This window comes from Lissotriton helveticus, chromosome 2_2, assembly GCF_964261635.1.
Source record: "Lissotriton helveticus chromosome 2_2, aLisHel1.1, whole genome shotgun sequence".
Classification (NCBI taxonomy): Eukaryota; Metazoa; Chordata; class Amphibia; order Caudata; family Salamandridae; genus Lissotriton; species Lissotriton helveticus.
Genome location: NC_136060.1, coordinates 444,511,021 through 444,530,938, shown reverse-complemented (window position 1 = coordinate 444,530,938; position 19,918 = coordinate 444,511,021). Strand labels below are relative to the sequence as shown.

General features: G+C 44.5%; 1 protein-coding gene across 1 annotated transcript in view; it reads left to right on the top strand.

The window, feature by feature from the left end:
• Positions 1–19,918, top strand: part of CTNNA2 (catenin alpha 2) — a 2,858,593-nt gene that overhangs the window by 2,417,494 nt on the left and 421,181 nt on the right. The window contains exon 12 of the mRNA XM_078679035.1: positions 4,594–4,794. Coding sequence (XP_078535161.1) covers positions 4,594–4,794 — 201 coding nt within the window. The remainder of the gene's footprint in view (positions 1–4,593; positions 4,795–19,918) is intronic.

Genomic DNA, 19,918 nt, shown 5'->3' with positions numbered 1-19,918 from the left:
AGCATTCGCAAAGGACGAAATTCTGCGAATTTCGGCCTTTGCGAATGCTAATTTGCTTGATACATATGGCCCTAAATGGATAAAGTAGAAAATGCTACCTTTCTGAAAGTGTATTTTCAGAATTGCAATTTAAAATCGAACTTCATCATACGTTAGGATTTTAAATAGTGATTCCAGAGAACCTAACATGAACTGGTTATCTAATACCATTTAGAAATTATACTTATAAAATTCAGCATGACAAGCTCCAGTGTGCACTGCTGGCCTCTTCTGGCATGAGTCTCTGATCACCAAGAGGTGCCACTCCAGGTCCTTAATCCTTGGTTGGCATCAGAGTGTATTCATCATGAAGAAAAATGATTCCTCATGACTGCAAATCGGCCGAGATAAGTCTTTTGCCATTCCGTGTCTGAATATAGGATAGTATCTGAGGAGTCTTGTCCTAGCTGTGCATATCAGAAGAGTCTCTGATTTCAATGCTGAGACTCCTCCAATAGCATGGCTCACTGGGACCACACACTGGATCCTAACATATGCATACTCGCTTAGGTGTGAGATATTCTATATTTAGACTTGGGATGCCAATAGACATGCCTTCTCCTTTAATGACTTATGAGATATGGATACAATGATTTTACACAAAGGCCACTAATAACTCATAGATAAGTGATTAAGGGCGACCAAGTAGTTGTTTGGCACAATTAGCTCACGGTGATTGAATATAACATGTAGATACTGATTAGCCCTGAGGAAGACAATGTCTTAAAACTGACAAGACGGAACATGTGTTGGCTAGAATCTATGTAATGAGAGGTTTTGAAGATGTGTGTAGTGGTTAATTTGTAAAAAAATAAATAAGTGCCAGGGCTCTTGTCAGGAGGCCACTGTAGCATGCCACTGCCATGCTGCCAATGATTGTAACAACACAACTACTAACCATCAAACTCCTACAACTGTGACAATTCAGACTATTTCAGTTCCACAAAGTTATAAGAATGGCTTGGGTGGCAGGTAATAGTAATTCTTAACCCGTTGAGTGCATGAGGCACGGTTGAGCTGCACTCATGACGAGCTGAGCTCGTCACGGCCGTTAGAGCGTTCACACGCGGGGATAATTACCCCGCTGTGCTGAACGTTCCAAAACGGGTGTGGCTGTGACGAGCTCAGCTCGTCATAAGTGCAGCTTCACTGTGCCTCATGACGAACTGAGCTCGTTACAAGCACAGCGGCGCCGCTCGCAGCCCTCCTCCCTCCCGCACAGCGGGGGGAAACACCCCGCCCTGAAGGGATTAATATGTTATGTTATGTTATGTTAAAATAGCTCTTTTATAGCGCGCGGCTACTCCAAGGAGTGTCCCGGCGCTTTGGCAAAGAGAAAATCAGAGAAGATACATAACACAGTGCCCTGCTCGGATGGTACAGATATTACTGAGCAAAATGATGGAGGGCCTTAAAAGCCAGAGTCAAGATCTTAAAAGTAACTCTCTTGGCAATAGGAAGCCAGTGGAGTTTCTCAAGCAGCTCCGACGTGTGCGCCCTTCGTGGCAGTCCAAAAATTGCTCTAGCGGCTGCATTTTGCACAACCTGCAAACGAGTTAAAAGGTATTTAGGGAGGCCCAGGTAGAGGGCGTTTGCATAATCAAGCCGAGACCCTATCATGGCTTGGACTATGATTTTTTTGTGTTGAAGAGATATTATTGGGAGAAATTTCCGCATCATCTTCAACAGACCAAAGCACTTTCCAGTCAATCCTATGACCTGGGGACTGAAAGAAAGATCTACATCACAAAGAATACCCAGGTTCTTAGCTTTTGACGAGGTTTCCATCGGCGGCGCCATGTCCTGTGGCCACCAGGACCTCCACTCCGGATTAGGCGAACTACCGAAGAAAAGCAACTCCGATTTATCGGAGTTGCATTTTAGACTAGGTCTCTGAAACCACTCAAACACGGCTTCCAAGCACTCCCTAATCTGATCGCCGTCAAAGTCTTCGCCCCTGTTACACGTGAAAAGTAGCTGGGTGTCATCAGCATAGGATATGATCTGGGCACCAAAAGATTCCGCTACCTCCGCTAGAGGGGCCATATAGATGTTAAAGAGGCAGGGGCTAAGAATGGATCCTTGCGGGACCCCTACCTCCAGCGGAGGCATTTCCGCGGAAAACGGGGGTGCCCAGACCACTTGTCGGCGGTTGGTAAGAAATGATTTAAACCATTCCAACACCGTCCCCCGCAAACCGATCTCCCATAGTCTTGAAAGGAGACCGACATGAGGGACGGTGTCGAACGCCGCCGACAGGTCCAACATGACCAAAATCGCCTTCCCTCCACCATCCAGCGTTCCACGAATGGCATCCGTGATCTCAAGCAAGGCCGTCTCCGTGCTGTAATTCGCACGGAAACCAGATTGAGAATCGTGAAGCAGATTGTTATTCTCAACAAAGCTAGCAATGGAGAAGTGCACGTATTTCTCAATCACCTTAGCCATGGCTGGAAGGAGGGAGATAGGTCTATAGTTCGCGTGAACAAGGGGGTCAGATGTAGGCTTTTTCAACAGCGGTAGAATTAGGGCGTGCTTCCAGGCCGCCGGTACCTCATCGGATGTAAGGGAGGCATTGAGCAGAGGATTTAACAGCGTGTTAATGGCCGGAGCAACTCTTCCCAGACACGTAGCAGGACAAGGGTCCAGCGGCGAGCCAGATTTTAATCGGGTAAGTAGCTCCAGGGAAGAAGTCAGAGACATAGCCGGAAAGTCGGAAAGCAACGGTCCACCTTCTTTTGGAATTAAAGGAAGAAGACTCGAATGGCGAGCTCTGGAATCAAGGCCTATATTGGGAAAAGAGTTTTGAATGACCTTGATTTTGTTGACAAAGAATTCACTAAGTTGGCATATCCAGGCTTCCGTATAAGAGTAATTCGGAGAGCTTGCCGCAAGGGAAGTGTATTCCTGAACAATTATAAAGATTTCCTTACTCCTGCTGTCTGCCATGTCAATTCTGTGTTCTAGGTACGCTTTTTTTGCCTGCAATATTTGCTTGTGATATAGGCGAATAAGTCCTCTATATTTGATTTTATCTTCGAGGACATACCGGCGCCTCCAAACTCTTTCCGCCCTCTTGCAATCCTGACGCAGCTTGCCAAGCAGAGGGGTGAACCAAGGGGCTGAAATATATTTGCTCTCCAGTTTGCCTGTTTTGCCTGGAGCCAATTCCTCAAACCTGGATTCAAGCCATTTCTGGACCAGTAATAAATATTGCAAATATATATTGCAATAATAACTAACTGGTGTTGTGGTCGTTTCTAAATTAGCCAGACAGCACCACCCTGCGGCAGACTGTCAGCAGCAATGGTATTGACAATTAAGTGGTGGTGCCGAGCACCGGAAACCCCCACCTCACATTAAACACTGTAAGTGTGCCTAGTAAGGAAGACTTACATACACAGCACTGTGAAATGGATATTGTTTATGTACAATTGTTTGCCCCTGTGTAAATGGATCATGACATACTATCTGAACATTCAGTTAATGCTGTATTGTGTGGCTGAAGTGACAGAGTAAGCCACATGAGCCAACAGTTGTGCTACTAAAAATGGGCAAATCCTCTTTGGTAAATAATCACTTAACTGGTGTGTTTGGAAATCCAATATGTGTTTCAGTGGATTAAGAGTTGAGGCATGTAGTATGCCTTTGCACGTTCACTTGGACCACACTGTCCTGACGACTGGGGGCCAGTAGCTCTCAAAGGCCAGTAGATTAACCCCTCCCATGCTCATGACGAGCTGAGCTCATCATGAGCCACGCTAGCCATGTGCTCATGACGAGCTGAGCTCGACATAACGGTCAGAACGCTCGCACGCGGGGCTAATTCCCCCGCTGTGCTGAACGTTCTGAAGAAATGGGTGTGGCCGTGACGAGCTCAGCTTGTCATGAGCACACGGCCACCGTGGCTCATCACGAGCTGAGCTCGTCATGAGCACCGGGGCGCTGCGCGCGCACCCCCTGCCCCCCAGCACAGCGAGGGAATTAGCCCCGCAGGCAAGGGGCTAATGATGACAGCAACTGCACAGCTGCTGGTAGTGACTGCCAGCACTCTGCATCGTTGACCATTATTGGGCCAAGCTTTCAGGGAAGGACATGTAAGATGTGCCGGATGAACCTTTATACTATTAGGTTTCATTATAGGTCTTGTTAGACTATTTGATCCTCGCCTTACATGTCCTCTCCATCCTTCCTTTTCTCTGCCCTTTAGCTTTCTGGGCTGTGTGGGCCCCCTCCCTTTTCAAGGGTGTGCATTAGCCTATCTTTTTGGAGAATGCTCATTTTAATTTATACATTTTTGCACTGGGATTGCTTCCCTTGCCAAACGAGTTAAGGGCTATGCCTTAGTAGACAGCTAGATGGCTGTTCTTGCTCACCTTCTAAAGTGAGACACAGCATATATGCTTTATTTGATTACAGAGATAAAATCCACTTTGCCACTCTGTTTTCCTGTTTGTATCTGCCTGGCCTTTGAACATTTGTAGCGTTTTCTTGCCTGTGTGTTTACTTATTCACCTTTCAATAGCAAACATGAACACTTTCTTTCTCCTGCAGAAAACCATATCCTGGAAGACGTAAATAAGTGTGTGATAGCCCTGCAGGAGGGGGACGTTGACACACTGGACAGAACAGCAGGAGCAATTCGAGGTCGTGCAGCCAGAGTCATTCACATCATTAATGCAGAGATGGAAAACTACGAGGCAGGAGTGTACACAGAAAAGGTGTTGGAAGCCACGAAATTACTCTCAGAGACAGGCAAGTCTGATTTCGAAAATACATTATTGATATCCTTATGTTGGTATTTTGTGCTTTCAAGGGCACAATGAGAATCATTCTAAGACAAATGTAAAAAGAAAATGTATTTATTTTTATTTTATTTTATGTGCTTTTATAGCGCCTGAATAAATCCCCGAAGGGGTATCTCCGCGCTTGTTCTAAATATGGAGACTTGTCCCATGCCTGGTCATTTACAGAGGTAGTAAGTCATAGCTGATTAGGTAATGGTAAAAAGGTGGGTCTTTAGGGTTTTGCGAAAGGATAAATGATTAGTGATAAGTTTAAGTTTAAGGGGAAGGGAGTTCCAGAGAGCAGGTCCTGTATGTGCCAAAGCACGACCTCCCTGACGAGATTTTTTTATTTTAGGGACCTGTAATAATTGGAGATTGCTCGATCGAAGTGATCGGCCTGGAACATAGAGTTGAAAAGCTTTGGTCAGATATTTGGGACCCTTTCCTGTCAGGCATCTATGAATGGTACACAGAATTTTGAACTTCGTGCGTTGCCGCACTGGCAGCCAGTGAAGTTTGGCTAGTAGAGGGCGGGAGGGAGTTCTGGATGGAACATTGAGGACTAACCTCGCCGCCGTATTTTGGACCACTTGTAATTTGTTTAATTGGCCTTCATTAGCTGACAATAGAAGGCCATTACAGTAGTCCAATCTACTGATCACTAGTGCCTGGACTAGGGTTTTCCTGTGACTATCAGGTATATAGGGGAAAACCCTTTTCAATAGTCCAATGGCCCTAAAGCATGTGCCAGCAACTTGGTTGACATGATGTTTAAAAGTCAAGGCTGGATCGAATAACACCCCCAAGTTTTTGACAGTCTGCTTAGGGACAGGAACTGGCCCTAGTTCTGTGGGCCACCACTCTCCAGACCACAATGTTGCTGCCTCCCCAAACAATAAAACCTCCGTTTTGCCCACGTTGCACTGTAGGCAATTCTTGGCCATCCATCTCGACACGGCCCTCATGCCTTCTGCAAAGGATTTTTGCAGGGCCGGGGTAAAAGTTTTAAAGGGGAACAGCAGCTGGGTGTCATCAGCGTAGGATATCGGGGTAAACCCATATGGCCTTGCTAAGTCGGCCAGGGGGGCCACATACACATTGAATAATGTGGGGCTGAGGCATGAGCCCTGTGGCACACCCCTGGTGAGCTCCCTGGAGATGGATTTATGGGAGCCCAGCCTGACTTCTTGAGAGCGACAGGAAAGGAAGCTTTCCACCCAAGACAGGGCTGCACCTCCCAACCCTACATCCCTCAGACGATCGAGAAGCACTTTATGCGACACCGTATCGAAAGCAGCAGACAAATCCAACAGCACCAGAATCATAGACCCCCCACTATCCAGTGTCAACCTGATGTTATTGGTCACTTCTAGTAGGGCCGATTTGGTGCTGTGGTTTGGCCTGAACCCAGATTGAGAGGGGTCCAGGCCTTCTGCTGCTTCCAGGTGATTCGATAGGTGGATGTTCACGTGCTTCTCTGTCATTTTACCGATGTAGGGTAGAAGGGAGATGGGCCGGAGGTTGGAAAAGTCCGTCCAGGGGGAAGCCGCTTTCTTCCTTATAGGGTTTACCACCGCTATCTTCCATTCTCTCGGGACTTGTCCTTTCGCCAGTGAGGTATTCATAACTGACTGAATGGCGGGTCCCAGGATGGAAATCAAGGGGGCCACCATTTTAGCAGGAAGGTGATCATTTGGGGAGCCAGTTTTCATGTGGTTAATGAGGAGTGGAAGATCTGCATCACTGACTGGTGGAATAGTAAGAAAGGTATTTTTAGTGAGTATAGAGGATACACCTGGGGGGGAAGACCAGGTTTCTGTGCCTTGAGAAGCAATGATTTTGTTGTAAATCAATTTTATTTTGTCCTCAAAGAACATTGAGATCTTATCGCACAGTGTCTGTGAGGCATCGTCAGAGCTCTCACTAGCTGACGGTTTTACAAAACTTAGTAGGATTTTGAATAATTCCCTCGAACAGTTTCCCGCCTCGTCTAGCTGAAGCGATAAATTATTTTTCCTTGCAAGTTTTATAAGTCTATAATAATTTGACTGAGCTTCTAAAAACATTTTCCTTTCTTGCTCATTTTTAGATTTCCTCCACGCTTTTTCTAGCCTTCTACATTTTTGTTTTTCTTTCCTAAGGTCAGGGGTATACCACTTTTCCTTTTTAGTGGGGGGGTACTGTTTATGAAGTTTTAGCAGAGCGAGGGTGTCAATAGCTAATTTAAGAGAATTATTGTATTTTTCCAGTGCCGCTTCGGCTGAGTCTACTTCGGAAAAGTGAGGTTGTTGCCAATGTTCACGCAGATTTTCCACTGATATTTTATGCCATTGGCGACGATAAATAGGAGGGAGTGGTGTTCTGGGTTGACGTTTGACAGGTCCAGCCAGATAGAACTCAATCAAGAAGTGGTCTGTCCAATGAATTTCTGTGGCTGGGAGGCACCTGACTTTAGTACAGTTGGAAAATATAGAGTCAAGGGTGTGACCCGCTGTATGAGTGGCCCCACTGTTTTTTATCTCTAGTCCAAGATTGGCCAGATCTGCTGTTAGTTTTGTTGATTCAGGGTCTTCAGGGTTGTCCATATGTACATTAAAATCACCAAGGAGAAAGAAGTCCTCCTTAGCTCTAACATGGGGGGCCAATAATTCCAGAAGCGACAGAGCAAAATCTGGATTCTGCCCCGGTGGGCGATATAATAGTGCGCCCTTCCATGAGATATTACTTGCTAGGTTGATTTTAAATACCATAATTTCCAGGAGGGGGGTAAAGCTTTGTTCTAATATTGCTATCTTAAAGGTGTCTTTAAATATGATAGCTAATCCACCTCTTGTTTTAATTGGCCTATCCACATGTATGATTTTATAACCTGCTGGGACCCCTAATGCTATTGCAGCTATAGTATGGGGTTTCATCCACGTTTCGGTAAAGAAACATATGTCAGGTTGCTGGAAGAAAATCAGATCCCAGATCTGAAGTTGGTGTTTGGGACGAGACCGTACATTAAGGAGAAGACATTTAAATTCTAAGGGAGAAGCTAATGTGGTTACATTAACGTGGGAGCTGTTTATTGGCACAAATGATTGAAAACGACATTGCCGACATGAAAAGCAACCCTCGAGTAGCTGACAGGATAATCGTGTAGCACAAATACTCGTGGGTTGTAGCTGGCACAGGGAACTAGCGGAGTAGAAGATAGGACGAGTACCTGCATTAGTAGGGTCCATAACACATGGGCCCTAACCCCTACGCCACGTCCTGTCGCGGACGGGCGCAGACGGGCAGCTCTTTGGCGGTCTTCGGCGGGGCTGCGCGCGATCGCTGCGCGCTCGTGGTACTGCAAGGGCTAAATAGCCCAGAGGAAGTCAGTCACTAGAGCGCTAACCGCTCTTCGTGCCGGCCGACTGGAAGTTCCTGCAGGTCCCTACGAGGAGTGTCAGGGAGGCGGCTCCGGTAATCAGTAATGGCGTGTGGTGCAGGGGGGAATTGAATTTTTAAAAGTACACAATTTTAGAAACACAATATCATTGCAAAATAATAATTTTTTAAAAAGCGTTATCAAGCTCTTAAAGGCCCAGGTCTGATCCAATCGCCTAAGCGGGTCGGGGATACTGCCACTGTCTCCTTCCCACAGCGAAATGCGCCCCTGCTCCGCCTAAATAGCCCAGAAGAAGTCAGTCACTAGAGCGCTAACCGCTCTTCGTGCCGGCCGACCGGAAGTGCCTGCAGGTCCCCACGAGGAGTGTCAGGGAGGCGGCTCCGGTAATCAGTAATGGCGTGTGGTGCAGGGGGGAATTGAATTTTAAAAAGTACACAATTTTAGAAACACAATATCATTGCAAAATAATAATTTTTTAAAAAGCGTTATCAAGCTCTTAACTGCCCAGGTCTGATCCAATCGCCTAAGCGAGTCAGGGACACTGCCACTGTCTCCTTCCCACAGCGAAATGCGCCCCTGCTCCACCTAAATAGCCCAGAGGAAGTCAGTCACTAGAGCGCTAACCGCTCTTCGTGCCGGCCGACCGGAAGTGCCTGCAGGTCCCCACGAGGAGTGTCAGGGAGGCGGCTCCGGTAATCAGTAATGGCGTGTGGTGCAGGGGGGAATTGAATTTTAAAAAGTACACAATTTTAGAAACACAATATCATTGCAAAATAATAATTTTTTAAAAAGCGCTATCAAGCTCTTAACTGCCCAGGTCTGATCCAATCGCCTAAGCGGGTCGGGGACACTGCCACTGTCTCCTTCCCACAAAACACATACCAAATGAGCATTATAGTTCGAGGTTTGCCTCCAAGCCTTCAGTGTTATTTATGCATCTCCTCTTTAAAATAGAATTTGTAGGAAAAGTGCTGCAATGATGCAAATAATTAAAATATTGCACAGTCGGCTACCAGCACAATTAATTAATTGCCATTTTCTTTGTCCGTGTTCTGGAATGAACAAATAGTAGACTGTATGCTTGCGGAGTGTTACAATATATATTATTTGCCAATGTTGAAGCTATCTAACAGTGAGAATACATGAATTATTAAATTGTGTGATTGCAAAATAATTGAACAATTTTCGATGGTATATTTGAGCAGGGTAAGTGTATTGAAATATTGAAAAGGGGGATACAGTCTTTTCCAACTATAAACTGCCATCTATAGAAGCAAGACTAAGACCGAAGCATGATTGATACAACCTGATAAATGAATGCAAAATCGTGGCATATGTGTTTGTGTGTTCTTGCTTGTGTCTGTCTAGATTTAAAAAACAGTAAATCTAATTCGATGAAAGAACTCTTTCAACAGGGTGCAGGGACTCTGATTTTCCCATTGCAGAGTTACAAACACTCCACAAAGGGGATATGCAACCTGATCTGCAATTGCAATTTGTTTTCTGGAGCAGCTCCACTTAGTTACTTCTGAGGGACACAGGACATCATCGATAAGACGTAGGGGCCAAGACTCTCTCCAACTTAGCCCTTCATCAGAGTACAGGGCCCAGGTCAGCTGGCACTTCAGAAAAAAGAGCACTTGCAGCTTGTTGTAAAAGGTCAACCAAGGGACCCTTAAAGTTCACTTCTTGGTCTTAGGTTCAAGTTGATACGGGTCCAGTATTTAACGTCTCCACACAGATCTAGAACAGCAGTTCCAGTCCTCTTTCACTCTTCTTTAAGTCTATATCTATATATATCTATATACCTATAGATATATATAGAGAGTTTGTTTGTGTGTGCATGTCTGTCTGATTAACTTTAACCTTGGGCGGAACAGGCGGAGTTGCTTTACGCGGAGCTCTACGGAGTTGGGAAAAAACTCCATGGTGCCTCCCACCCCCCTCAATAAATATTTATTATATAAAAATTACTATTAAGGTAAATAAAAGCGCACTTACCTTTATCGCGGCATCTCCAGGCTGCCCTCCTCCTCCTTGCCGTGGTCCTGCAGAATCCCCTACCTCAGACGTATGTCATGGTAGGACTGCGCAAGCACAGTCCTACCATGATGTACGTCTGATTTAGGGGATTACGGTGAGGAGGTCGAGGGCAGCCCAGAGACGCCGTGATAAAGGTAAGTGTGCTTTTATTTACCTTAATTGTAATTTTTATTTGATACCTATTTATTGAGGAGCATAGGAGGAGGGAGGGTCCGTGCAGAACTCCACTCCTCTGTGGAGTAGTAACTTTTGCAGGAACTTTGCGTTCTCCGCAGAACGCAAAGTATGCAAAAATCCTCAAACGCCACCAGTGGAGCAGAGTTTGTGGGCCAGGGTTAATTAACTTTGAATAGGTTGCTCTCTCTCTTTCTCTCTCCCTCTCTCTGCATGGTAAAAAGCACATATAAACAGTTCCCATCCAACATCACAATACTGCATAAAACCAACCCTAACCTGTGTCTTCCCTCCCCACACATGCATGTGCAAAGATTCAATATATGTGTAAAACTCCCAGCCTGAGAATTGAATACCAAATGAGCATCAATTAGCATTCAACAAACACATAGTAATATAAATATCTTATATCCAGAAATCGAAAAAGAAAAAACATGTGGCATGCATTCACTGCACCCTCCCTAGGTTGTGGAGAACACAAGGCCATATTGTACAGGAGCCAAAAAAGAGACATTGAAACATATGCAGTCAAATTCAATATAAAGCTAGGAGTGGCACACTGAACACATGCAACATAATGATGCACATCCCACAACATGTATGTTTAATTCTAGTAAATGTACTAAAATGCAAGTTTACCCTATTTAGAGACACCTTCACCAATACACACAACTCCAGGAGGAAGTGCTATTGCAAGAGAAGGTTCTAGCTAACTGTTTCAACAACCTGAACAAACACTCAGCTTGTCCTTCCCTTTGCAATAAGTACATCTGCTCATGGGAGGCATAGACCCAACTCGTAGCATACACCGGATGGCAAATTTGAGCCCAATGTGCAACATCGATAACAGTTTTATTCGTGAAGCCAGATCCTCACCTGCACACACATGCACGCGCATGTAGGCACACAGATACTTGCAATTTTCACTTTAGTCAGAAGGGCATGCTACTGTACCTAAGAATGCACCTTGAGGAATTTCACACTTGACACATAAACATTGAGGTACAACTCCCAAAAACTCGCTAGCCTGAAACAATGCTACAAACCAACATCTGTAAAGTGGCAAAGTAAAGTATTGCAGGACACCTACCTCACCAATGATAAAATAGTAGTAGACCAGTTGACCAAGATTATATTGCATCAGTTTGCAACAGTGCCAGTGAAAGGTAACTGAGGCACTGTGAGAAATTGAATCTCCTTAGGTATCTGTGTACATCCATCCATGCTAATGATTTCAGCAGCCACCAGCTGCATTTTGACTACACTTCCTGATTGCTTCCTCCTACCACTTCATCAAGTACCACAAGCCTGCCACTATCTGACCAGACCCTAAAGACAAAGAAGGTGGCCACACCTGCAACATAGAACACAAAAGTGATAACAGCAGTATAAGCAGCACCTACCCCTATGTAAGTTATGGAGATGGCAACAGGCAAGGCGTCTAATTTCAACAGTGATTATATTGTCATCCTTGCAGTGGCGATTCAACTATATGCACATCTGCTCTACGATGCACCCGAAAGAGGAAAGCCCTACAAAACATCAATTTGGGCATCCACTGTAAGCATTTATTGGTATAGAGATACAGTGGAGGAGCTAATGATTAAATAGAGACAAATAAAGTTACCTTGCGGTTGGATAGCTTGCAGTTAGTACTGCCAACACAGGTTATAGAGGCGGTAAACTCTCACTATATCATGGAATTTGAAATGTATTTGTCTCACTGGGGCACACTGGGAGGCATGTGTGTTCTTTCAAAAAGGTAGAAGCACCCCACTGCAAGCGTTAAAATATGGGAGTCTAACCCAGGTTTCGGGAAAAGGAGATTGCGTGGAAAGAAAGAAGAAGAAATGGCAGCAAAGTCTAACAGGCATTAGGTCACTCTACACCTCTATCCCACACGACATGGGGATTGAAACTGATCTCACCCAGGGGCGCCCAGTGTACTATTATAGGCACCGTGGGTGGAGCCTCCAGGCCCGGCAGTCCTAGCCAACTCCCTGCCTCCTGCAGGTGCCGGCATTGCTCCTGCACGCAAGAAGCATCTATATATTCAACTTTCTGTGTGCTTGAGCAATCTTTCATCTGTTTCCCTGCCCATGTGGCAGTGTGCAAGGAAAACCATTGCAACTCGGTTCCCAGCAGTATGACAGCTCACGCTTGTTGGGAGAGGGGTTAGGTTGCCACAGCTCCCACTAAGCTAAAGCAAACTGCTTTTTCCATAGGGTGGACACCTTAAAAGATAGTAGGAGCAAACCCGGGGGGGGGGGGTTCCATGGGCCATAATATGCTCCAAGAGTGGGGCCGTGCATCCCGCTCCTAGAATTTACACGGGCCAACCCAAGGCAGGTGCTAGTCCTCAGGCCATACATGGCCCCCTTTCAAATATTATATCCATGATCCTGTGGAGGTGGTGGCCACCGTGGTCCTTTCAGGCAATGGAGGGGAGGTCCATGCGGCCTCTCCTTTTTTTCTATAAAGGACTTCATCATTTCCAAAAAGACTTGGCCAGCCCTGGGGAGGTGGAGGTCCCCGTGGCCAAGATTGGCCATGGGGAAGGAAGGCCTTGTGTTCCCCCCCTTCCCTTAGCTAAAAAAAAGTACAATTAAAATAAGCCCCAGAACCTGGCTCATCCAGGGGCAAATATTCAAAGAAGCACAGGATCATTTTTGCAAGGGATTTGCGATTCTATTGCGATTTTGCAGCAAAAAATTCATATTTTTTGTCTGTGTGGGTTCCCACGGACCAGGGTTCGAAGTCAAGATATTGCTACCCTGCCCGACTTTTTAAAAAAAAGATTTTTGATACTTGGATGAAGCCAAGTCCCAAAATGACTGCCAACACTTCCTGGTTAAAGTGTTAGCAGTCAATCAGATTTCAGCACATGGGCTGTTCGATCCTCGGAGGATCACAATCCCAATAAATACAAATTTGATTTTCTTTAAATAACTCTAATTCTACTGAACATATATACACCAAAAAACAAAAAGTGTGGTTTCTGGACCAAAATATAAATTTCTGCCAAATTTGGTATTATTCTGTCCAACAGTTCGGGCTGTAGTCATGTTCAAAATCCCTATGGAATTTAAAACGGAAATACACTTTTATTTACCCCCCCTTTTTCTCAGCCCTCGCTTGACTGTTCACCCCGAAACTTTCGATGCACGATAAGACCCAACTTAACACTTTTATTTGGAAAAGTTCGTGAAGGTTCGGCAAAGATATAGGCAAGTCTGAAAATGCTTTTCCACATGGAAACAAGGTCTTAACTATAAATACCTAATGGCGACTGCCAGTAGGTAATACACACACACCCGTTGGTAGTTCTAGATAGCATCTTATAGAGTATATCTTTGGTGACGTTTGATGAACCTTCACGAAATTTCCCCCAACAAATGTGCAGTGATTTTTGTTGCACATAGAAAGTTTTGGGGTGATCCATCAACTGGGGCCGAGAAAAAGGAGGGGTTAAAAAAGTGAGTTTCACATGTTATTTTCCCATAGGAGTTTGAACACGACTACAGCCCAAACCGCTAGAATTATACCGTATGCGGCAGAAGGGTAGATTTGGTTATGCAGATCATACTTTCACTTATAGGGTGTAAATCCGTTCAGTAGTTGTTGAGAAAATTACAGCTATCCAAATTAGGATATCTATGATTGTGGCTAATTAGCGAATAATACAGAGCTCGTGCAGAGAACTGCAGAGCTCTGGTTGTCTGCCAAAACTTCAGCCAGGAAGTGTTGGCAGCCATCTTGGGATTTGGCTTCCGCCGAGTCCCCCAAAAGTTTTAAAAAATAAGAAAAGGGGACAGGTTAGGAATACTCTGATTCACAAGCTTTGGTCTTGGCGTTCTGGAGGAACCCCGGCAGGGAAAAAAATCATTTAAAAAGAAAAGAATTTGCAGCAAGTGCATGGCAAAAAAAACCAAGTACCGGCTCCCATGTTTGTTTTGAAAAGGCCCCCAGGTGGGCCGGGTCCTGGGGGCATGCATCCATTTATCAAAAAATGGAGGGGAGACGCATGGGGCCCCTCTCAAAGAGCTTTCTTAGCCCCAATGACTGCCACCTCTCTGGAGTTTTTGAACATTATAACTGGGGGCCTCACGGACCCTCAGACCCTAGGGACCACTACCTCCCAGAGGCTATAGTAAAAATAAAAAGATTAGGGCCGCACAGACTCCCCCAAAGCCTAGGGACCACAACCTACCCAGGGCAATAAAATAACATATGGGGCAGCTGCGCCAACCACCCGGGCCCTAGAGACCACCACCTCAAAGGGGCTTTCTCCTTTTAGCCCTTGCAGGCTCCAGCAGGAGGAGGAGAGCTGGCTGGGACTGCTGGGCCCTTTAGGCTCCTCCTGTGGTCCTTAGGAAAAAGAGCGAATCAAGACAAAATGAGGCTTAGAAACTAGCAGAGAGTGGCAAAATTAATGTTGAGGCAGAAAAAAGTTCAGCGACAAGCAGAAAGAGGTAAGTAAAGGTGAAAAACAAACAGAAAGAGGCAGAATAAATGTCAACAACAATGAGCTGAAAGCAGCAAAATAAAGGGTCCTTGAGCCTCCTCCTGCGGTCCTTAGGAAAAAGAGCAAATCAAGACAAAATGAGGGTCAGAAACTAGCAGAAAGTGGCAAAATTAATGTTGAGATAGAATAAAGTTCAACAACAAGCAGAAAGAGGTGAGATAAAGTTGAAAAACAAACAGAAAGAGGCAGAATAAAGGTCAACAACAATGAGCAGAAAGCAGCAAAATAAAGGTAAGAAACAAGCCGAAAGAGGCATAATAAGACTAGAGATCGAGCAGAAAGAGGCAGAAGGAGGTCAGAAATGAGCAGAAAGAGGCAAAATAAAGGTGAGAAAAGTTCAGCAAAAGGCAGAATAAAGGTCAGAAATGAGCAGAAAGAGGCAGAATAGAAGTGAGAAACAAGCAGCAAGAGGCAGTCATAAGGTCAGGAACAAGCAGAAAGAGGCAAACTCACGTACAGACAGGTACACTCAGACACCCACTCACAGATTCATTCAAGCATTTATTCATCCACTCACAGACCTACTGAGAGACTCACACAAACACTCACAGACCTATTCAGAGATTTACATACCCACTTACACACTCATGCATCCACTCGCATACCCACTCAGAGACTCACACACTCACTCATAGACCCACTAAGACACTCATACATCCACTCACAGATCCACTAGACACTCATGCATGCACTCACAGACCCACTCACAGACTACTGCACCCTCTCACAGACCCACTCAGACACTCATCATCCACTCACTCACAGACCCACTTAGACCCTCATGTTCTCATTCACAGACACACTCAGAGACTCATGCACCCACTCTCAGAACAACTCAGAGACTCACAGACCCACTCAGAGATTCACACAGCCACTCACAGACCCATTCAGACACTTGCCCACCCACTGTCTCACCTAGTCAGAGACTCATCCATCCACTCAGACACTCAAAACACTCATGCATGGACTCACATACCCAGTCAGAGACTCACACACCAACTCACAGACCCGCTCAGACACACATGCTCCCACTTACAGATCGATCCACACAGGCAATCCTACACCCACTTACACAGCCATATACACCCCCACCCAGAGACCCTTACAGCCACTCACACACGCTCACCTTCCTATACAGCCACACCCACTCTCAAAGGTCACAGGTTACAGTTAGGAAAATACTTTAAAATAAAGTTGCCATTCATTGAAAAAAACAAAGGTTACAGGGACGTTATAGTTAAACATCACATTTAAAAACCATGGGAATTCACTGAAAGAAACAAAGGTTACAGGATCATTATAGTTAGGAAATATAATCTTAAAAAATCATAGTAAACCAAAGGTTACAGGGACATTATGGTTAGGCTCAGATTTCACTTGTACAAAACGAGTGAAATTCAGCAGTTAACTGAGCTAACTATAATGTAGGCCCTCACAATGCTGTGCCTATGACCTCACATATTACATCTTCTGTCTGAGGAGCACAGGAGGTTGACTGTGCAGGCTCTGATAGGCTCCAGGTTGGATTATGCCAACATTCTTTACCTGGGCCTACCAGAGTACTTGCTGCAGCGGCTTCAAGTGGCGCAGAATGCGGCGGCCAGGGCCATTTTTGGTCTAAATAGACGCAGTAGCGTCTCTGGGCTACTGCTGGCGCTACATTGGCTACCCATCCGCAAGCGGATTGCCTTCAAGGCTATGACTTTGGCCTATAAGGCGCTCCATGCGGTGGGGGCGAAGTATCTCCAAAAGAGACTGGCCTTTTACCATCCGGCGCGGTCGTTGAGGTCTGAATCTCTACTCTTGGCGACGGTCCCTCGGGTTAAGAGGGCCCGCCTGGGTGGCCGTTCTTTTAGTTTATTGGCCCCACAGATGTGGAATTCGTTGCCGCTCCCACTTCGGGGGGCTACCTCTCTTTTTGAGTTTAGGAAAGGGCTTAAAACCTGGCTGTTCTCTCAGTAGGTTTCCAGGTTGTTCTTTTTTATTGTCTGTGTGCTGTTCATTTCTTTTAATCTGTGTTATGTTACTCTGCATTACTTCCCCTTACCTAAAGCGCCGGGACACTCTTTTTGAGTAACCGTTGCGCTATACAAAACTACAAATAACATAACATAACATAACATAACATAACATCATTCATGGCATGGTCAGTGACATCACTAATGACATCTCAAATTACATCACTGTTGACATCATCCACAGAACCACTCACACAACCAGTCTCCACCCTATACAACCTCTCATACACCCATTCACACACCCACACATACTCATTTCAGACTCATACAACTACTTATACATACACACTCACTCACTCATCCAGCCACTCACACAACCACTCACGTACCCATATAGCCACTTACACAACCACTCACAGACCTATCCAGTCACTCACAAAACCATTCCCACAGCCACTCACAAATCCAAAGAGACACTCACACACTATACAACCACTCATATACCCATTCACACACCCATTCACTCATCCACAAAACCACTTACATACACATTCACACATCAATATAATCACTCATGCTCCCACTCACTCTTCTATACAGCCATTTACACAAATATTTACTGTGCAAAACAGCCACTCATACACCCACTCACTTACCCATGCACCCAGCCACTCAGTAACACATACATCCACTTACACACCCAGTCACTCATCCATAGAGCCATTCACACTGCCACTCAGTCACCTATATAGATACTCACAAACACACTCATCTACCCATATAGCCACTCAAACAGCCACCACTGACACTGATACAGCCACACACACTCACCCACATATACAGCCACTCATTCACCCACTCAACCATAAAGCTACTCCCATCAGCCACTTATTCACCCATACAGCTACTCACACACTCACTCACACACCCATCCAGCCACTATTGACACCCACTCCCACCCTGATACAGACAGTCACAGTGCCACTGAGATTGCATATATTAGAAACAGTATCACTCACAACTTTTATGAAACACATTTGAGATGTCATCAATGATGTCATCGTAGATGTCACTGACCATGTCATGAGTGATGTAATATGAGATCATAAGTTCTGCATTGCGGGGGTGTAAGTTATAGTTACCTCAGGTGACTATAACTGCTGAATTTTATTGGTTTTGTATGAGGAAATCTGATAATGCTCCTGTAACCTTTGTTTTTTCAGTGACAAAAGATATATAGGTATTTGACATATTGTTTGCACCCTTGACAAAAAAGTGTTCATCCTGTCACTATGGTTGTTCATGGTTTAACACCCTTTTAAAGTACAGTGCACATCACATATCAATACATTATTGGCTAACTATAGACTAAACACTTTGAGGGACCTTGACAAATAGTTTATCTACAAGGGGTAGCACTTTTTAAGTATGTCTTTACATTGATAGGCCTGGTGTAATGGTGGACATGCATGCCATATTGTAAGTATTCTCTGCATTATGGTGGTCACGCTAGCATGCAATAATTACATCAGTGTAAGTGAGGTACAATCTATTTATGTAAAATTGAGGTCAATTGTTTGAATTTTTCAAAGAAATCTAAAGCTGATATTTTAATGATAATATATCCTGAGTTATAGAGACTTATTGATGTTGTGATTTTCTATCTGCCAGCTTCGGTTTCTGTTATTACATGGGTGATATGGAAGCATTTCATATTGCTAAGCGTTTTTATGACATTACTGCTGGTCACCCAAGCTGATGTGTTGGGAGGTCACTACTGTAATCACATGTACTGTGTGGCAAGAATTATAATCCTAATACATTTATAACTATCATAATTTTGATAATTTTCCCAAAAAATTGATTTTCATCGACCAGAATTGTTGTTTATTAAGGAAAAGGTTGGAGATCACTGATCAAAGCTCTTTAGGAACTGTTCAATCCTCAAGTGGATGTGAAAACATGATTCATAACGAGGCAGGGGATCATAACAAATGCAATGAGTTGGGGACATAGATTTGAATACAAGAGATGTTTCCAGCACTGCTCTTTTAGGAAGCAGGGTTCTAGCGATTACATTTGATTTCAGTATGCATTATGGAGATCCGTTATTGTTCATAGATTTAATATATATTCAGAGTTATAACATCATTGCTCTAGCAACTTCATAATGATGTTTAAATATTAAAGAGTGGCCAATAGAAAGAAATCTGGATGAATGTATCAAATTGGGCACCCAAGTCCCTCGCTGCAAGGGTTGCCACTGGGGATAATCTAAAGCCAGACCCTGTGCCCAAACCTGTAAACTCATGGATCTGTGGACCAGAAAGTGGATCTGTGAATCCCACCACAAAATCAGGGACATTTTTTGGAGTCAGTATCTGCTGCCTTGGGAACCCTCATCAAGGGAGGATCTCCTGGCCAATTTATCCTGCCCTCATACTTTTTTCAGAATGTATGTTGGTCAGTGCCTGCAATTCTGTAAATGCTGCCATAACAAAAATATTCAGCTGCTGCCTGGAAATAAGATTGTCCGGACCGTCAAATCCTTTGAGATTATGCGATTCCCACTTTAGATGCACAACTAAAAGGCTTCCTTTTCAATTTGAATTTGTTAATTTTTACACTCCATATCCCCAGAGGATATGTGGCAGCCCATCTCTCAATTACATGCAAACAAATGATTTATATATAAGAACCCCACCTGATACCACTTCATAAAGCAACTATCTCAGACACTACTGAACCAATTTACACTAAATCAAGCGAAGGTAAACCACTGAGCAAGTGTCCTCTCCCACGCCAATATTTATATCAATAACATGGCAGTGAAAATAAATGTAGCCTAATAACACATGTTATTTAGACCAACTGTGCTGTTAAATGCACATTCACACATTCACACATTTATTATTACAATGCAACGTTCTAATTTGTGATTTTTACCACAGAAATCAATTGACGTTTACAGCCTTGAAGATTAAATATAACAAAGCTCTCTTAAATGCAGTTT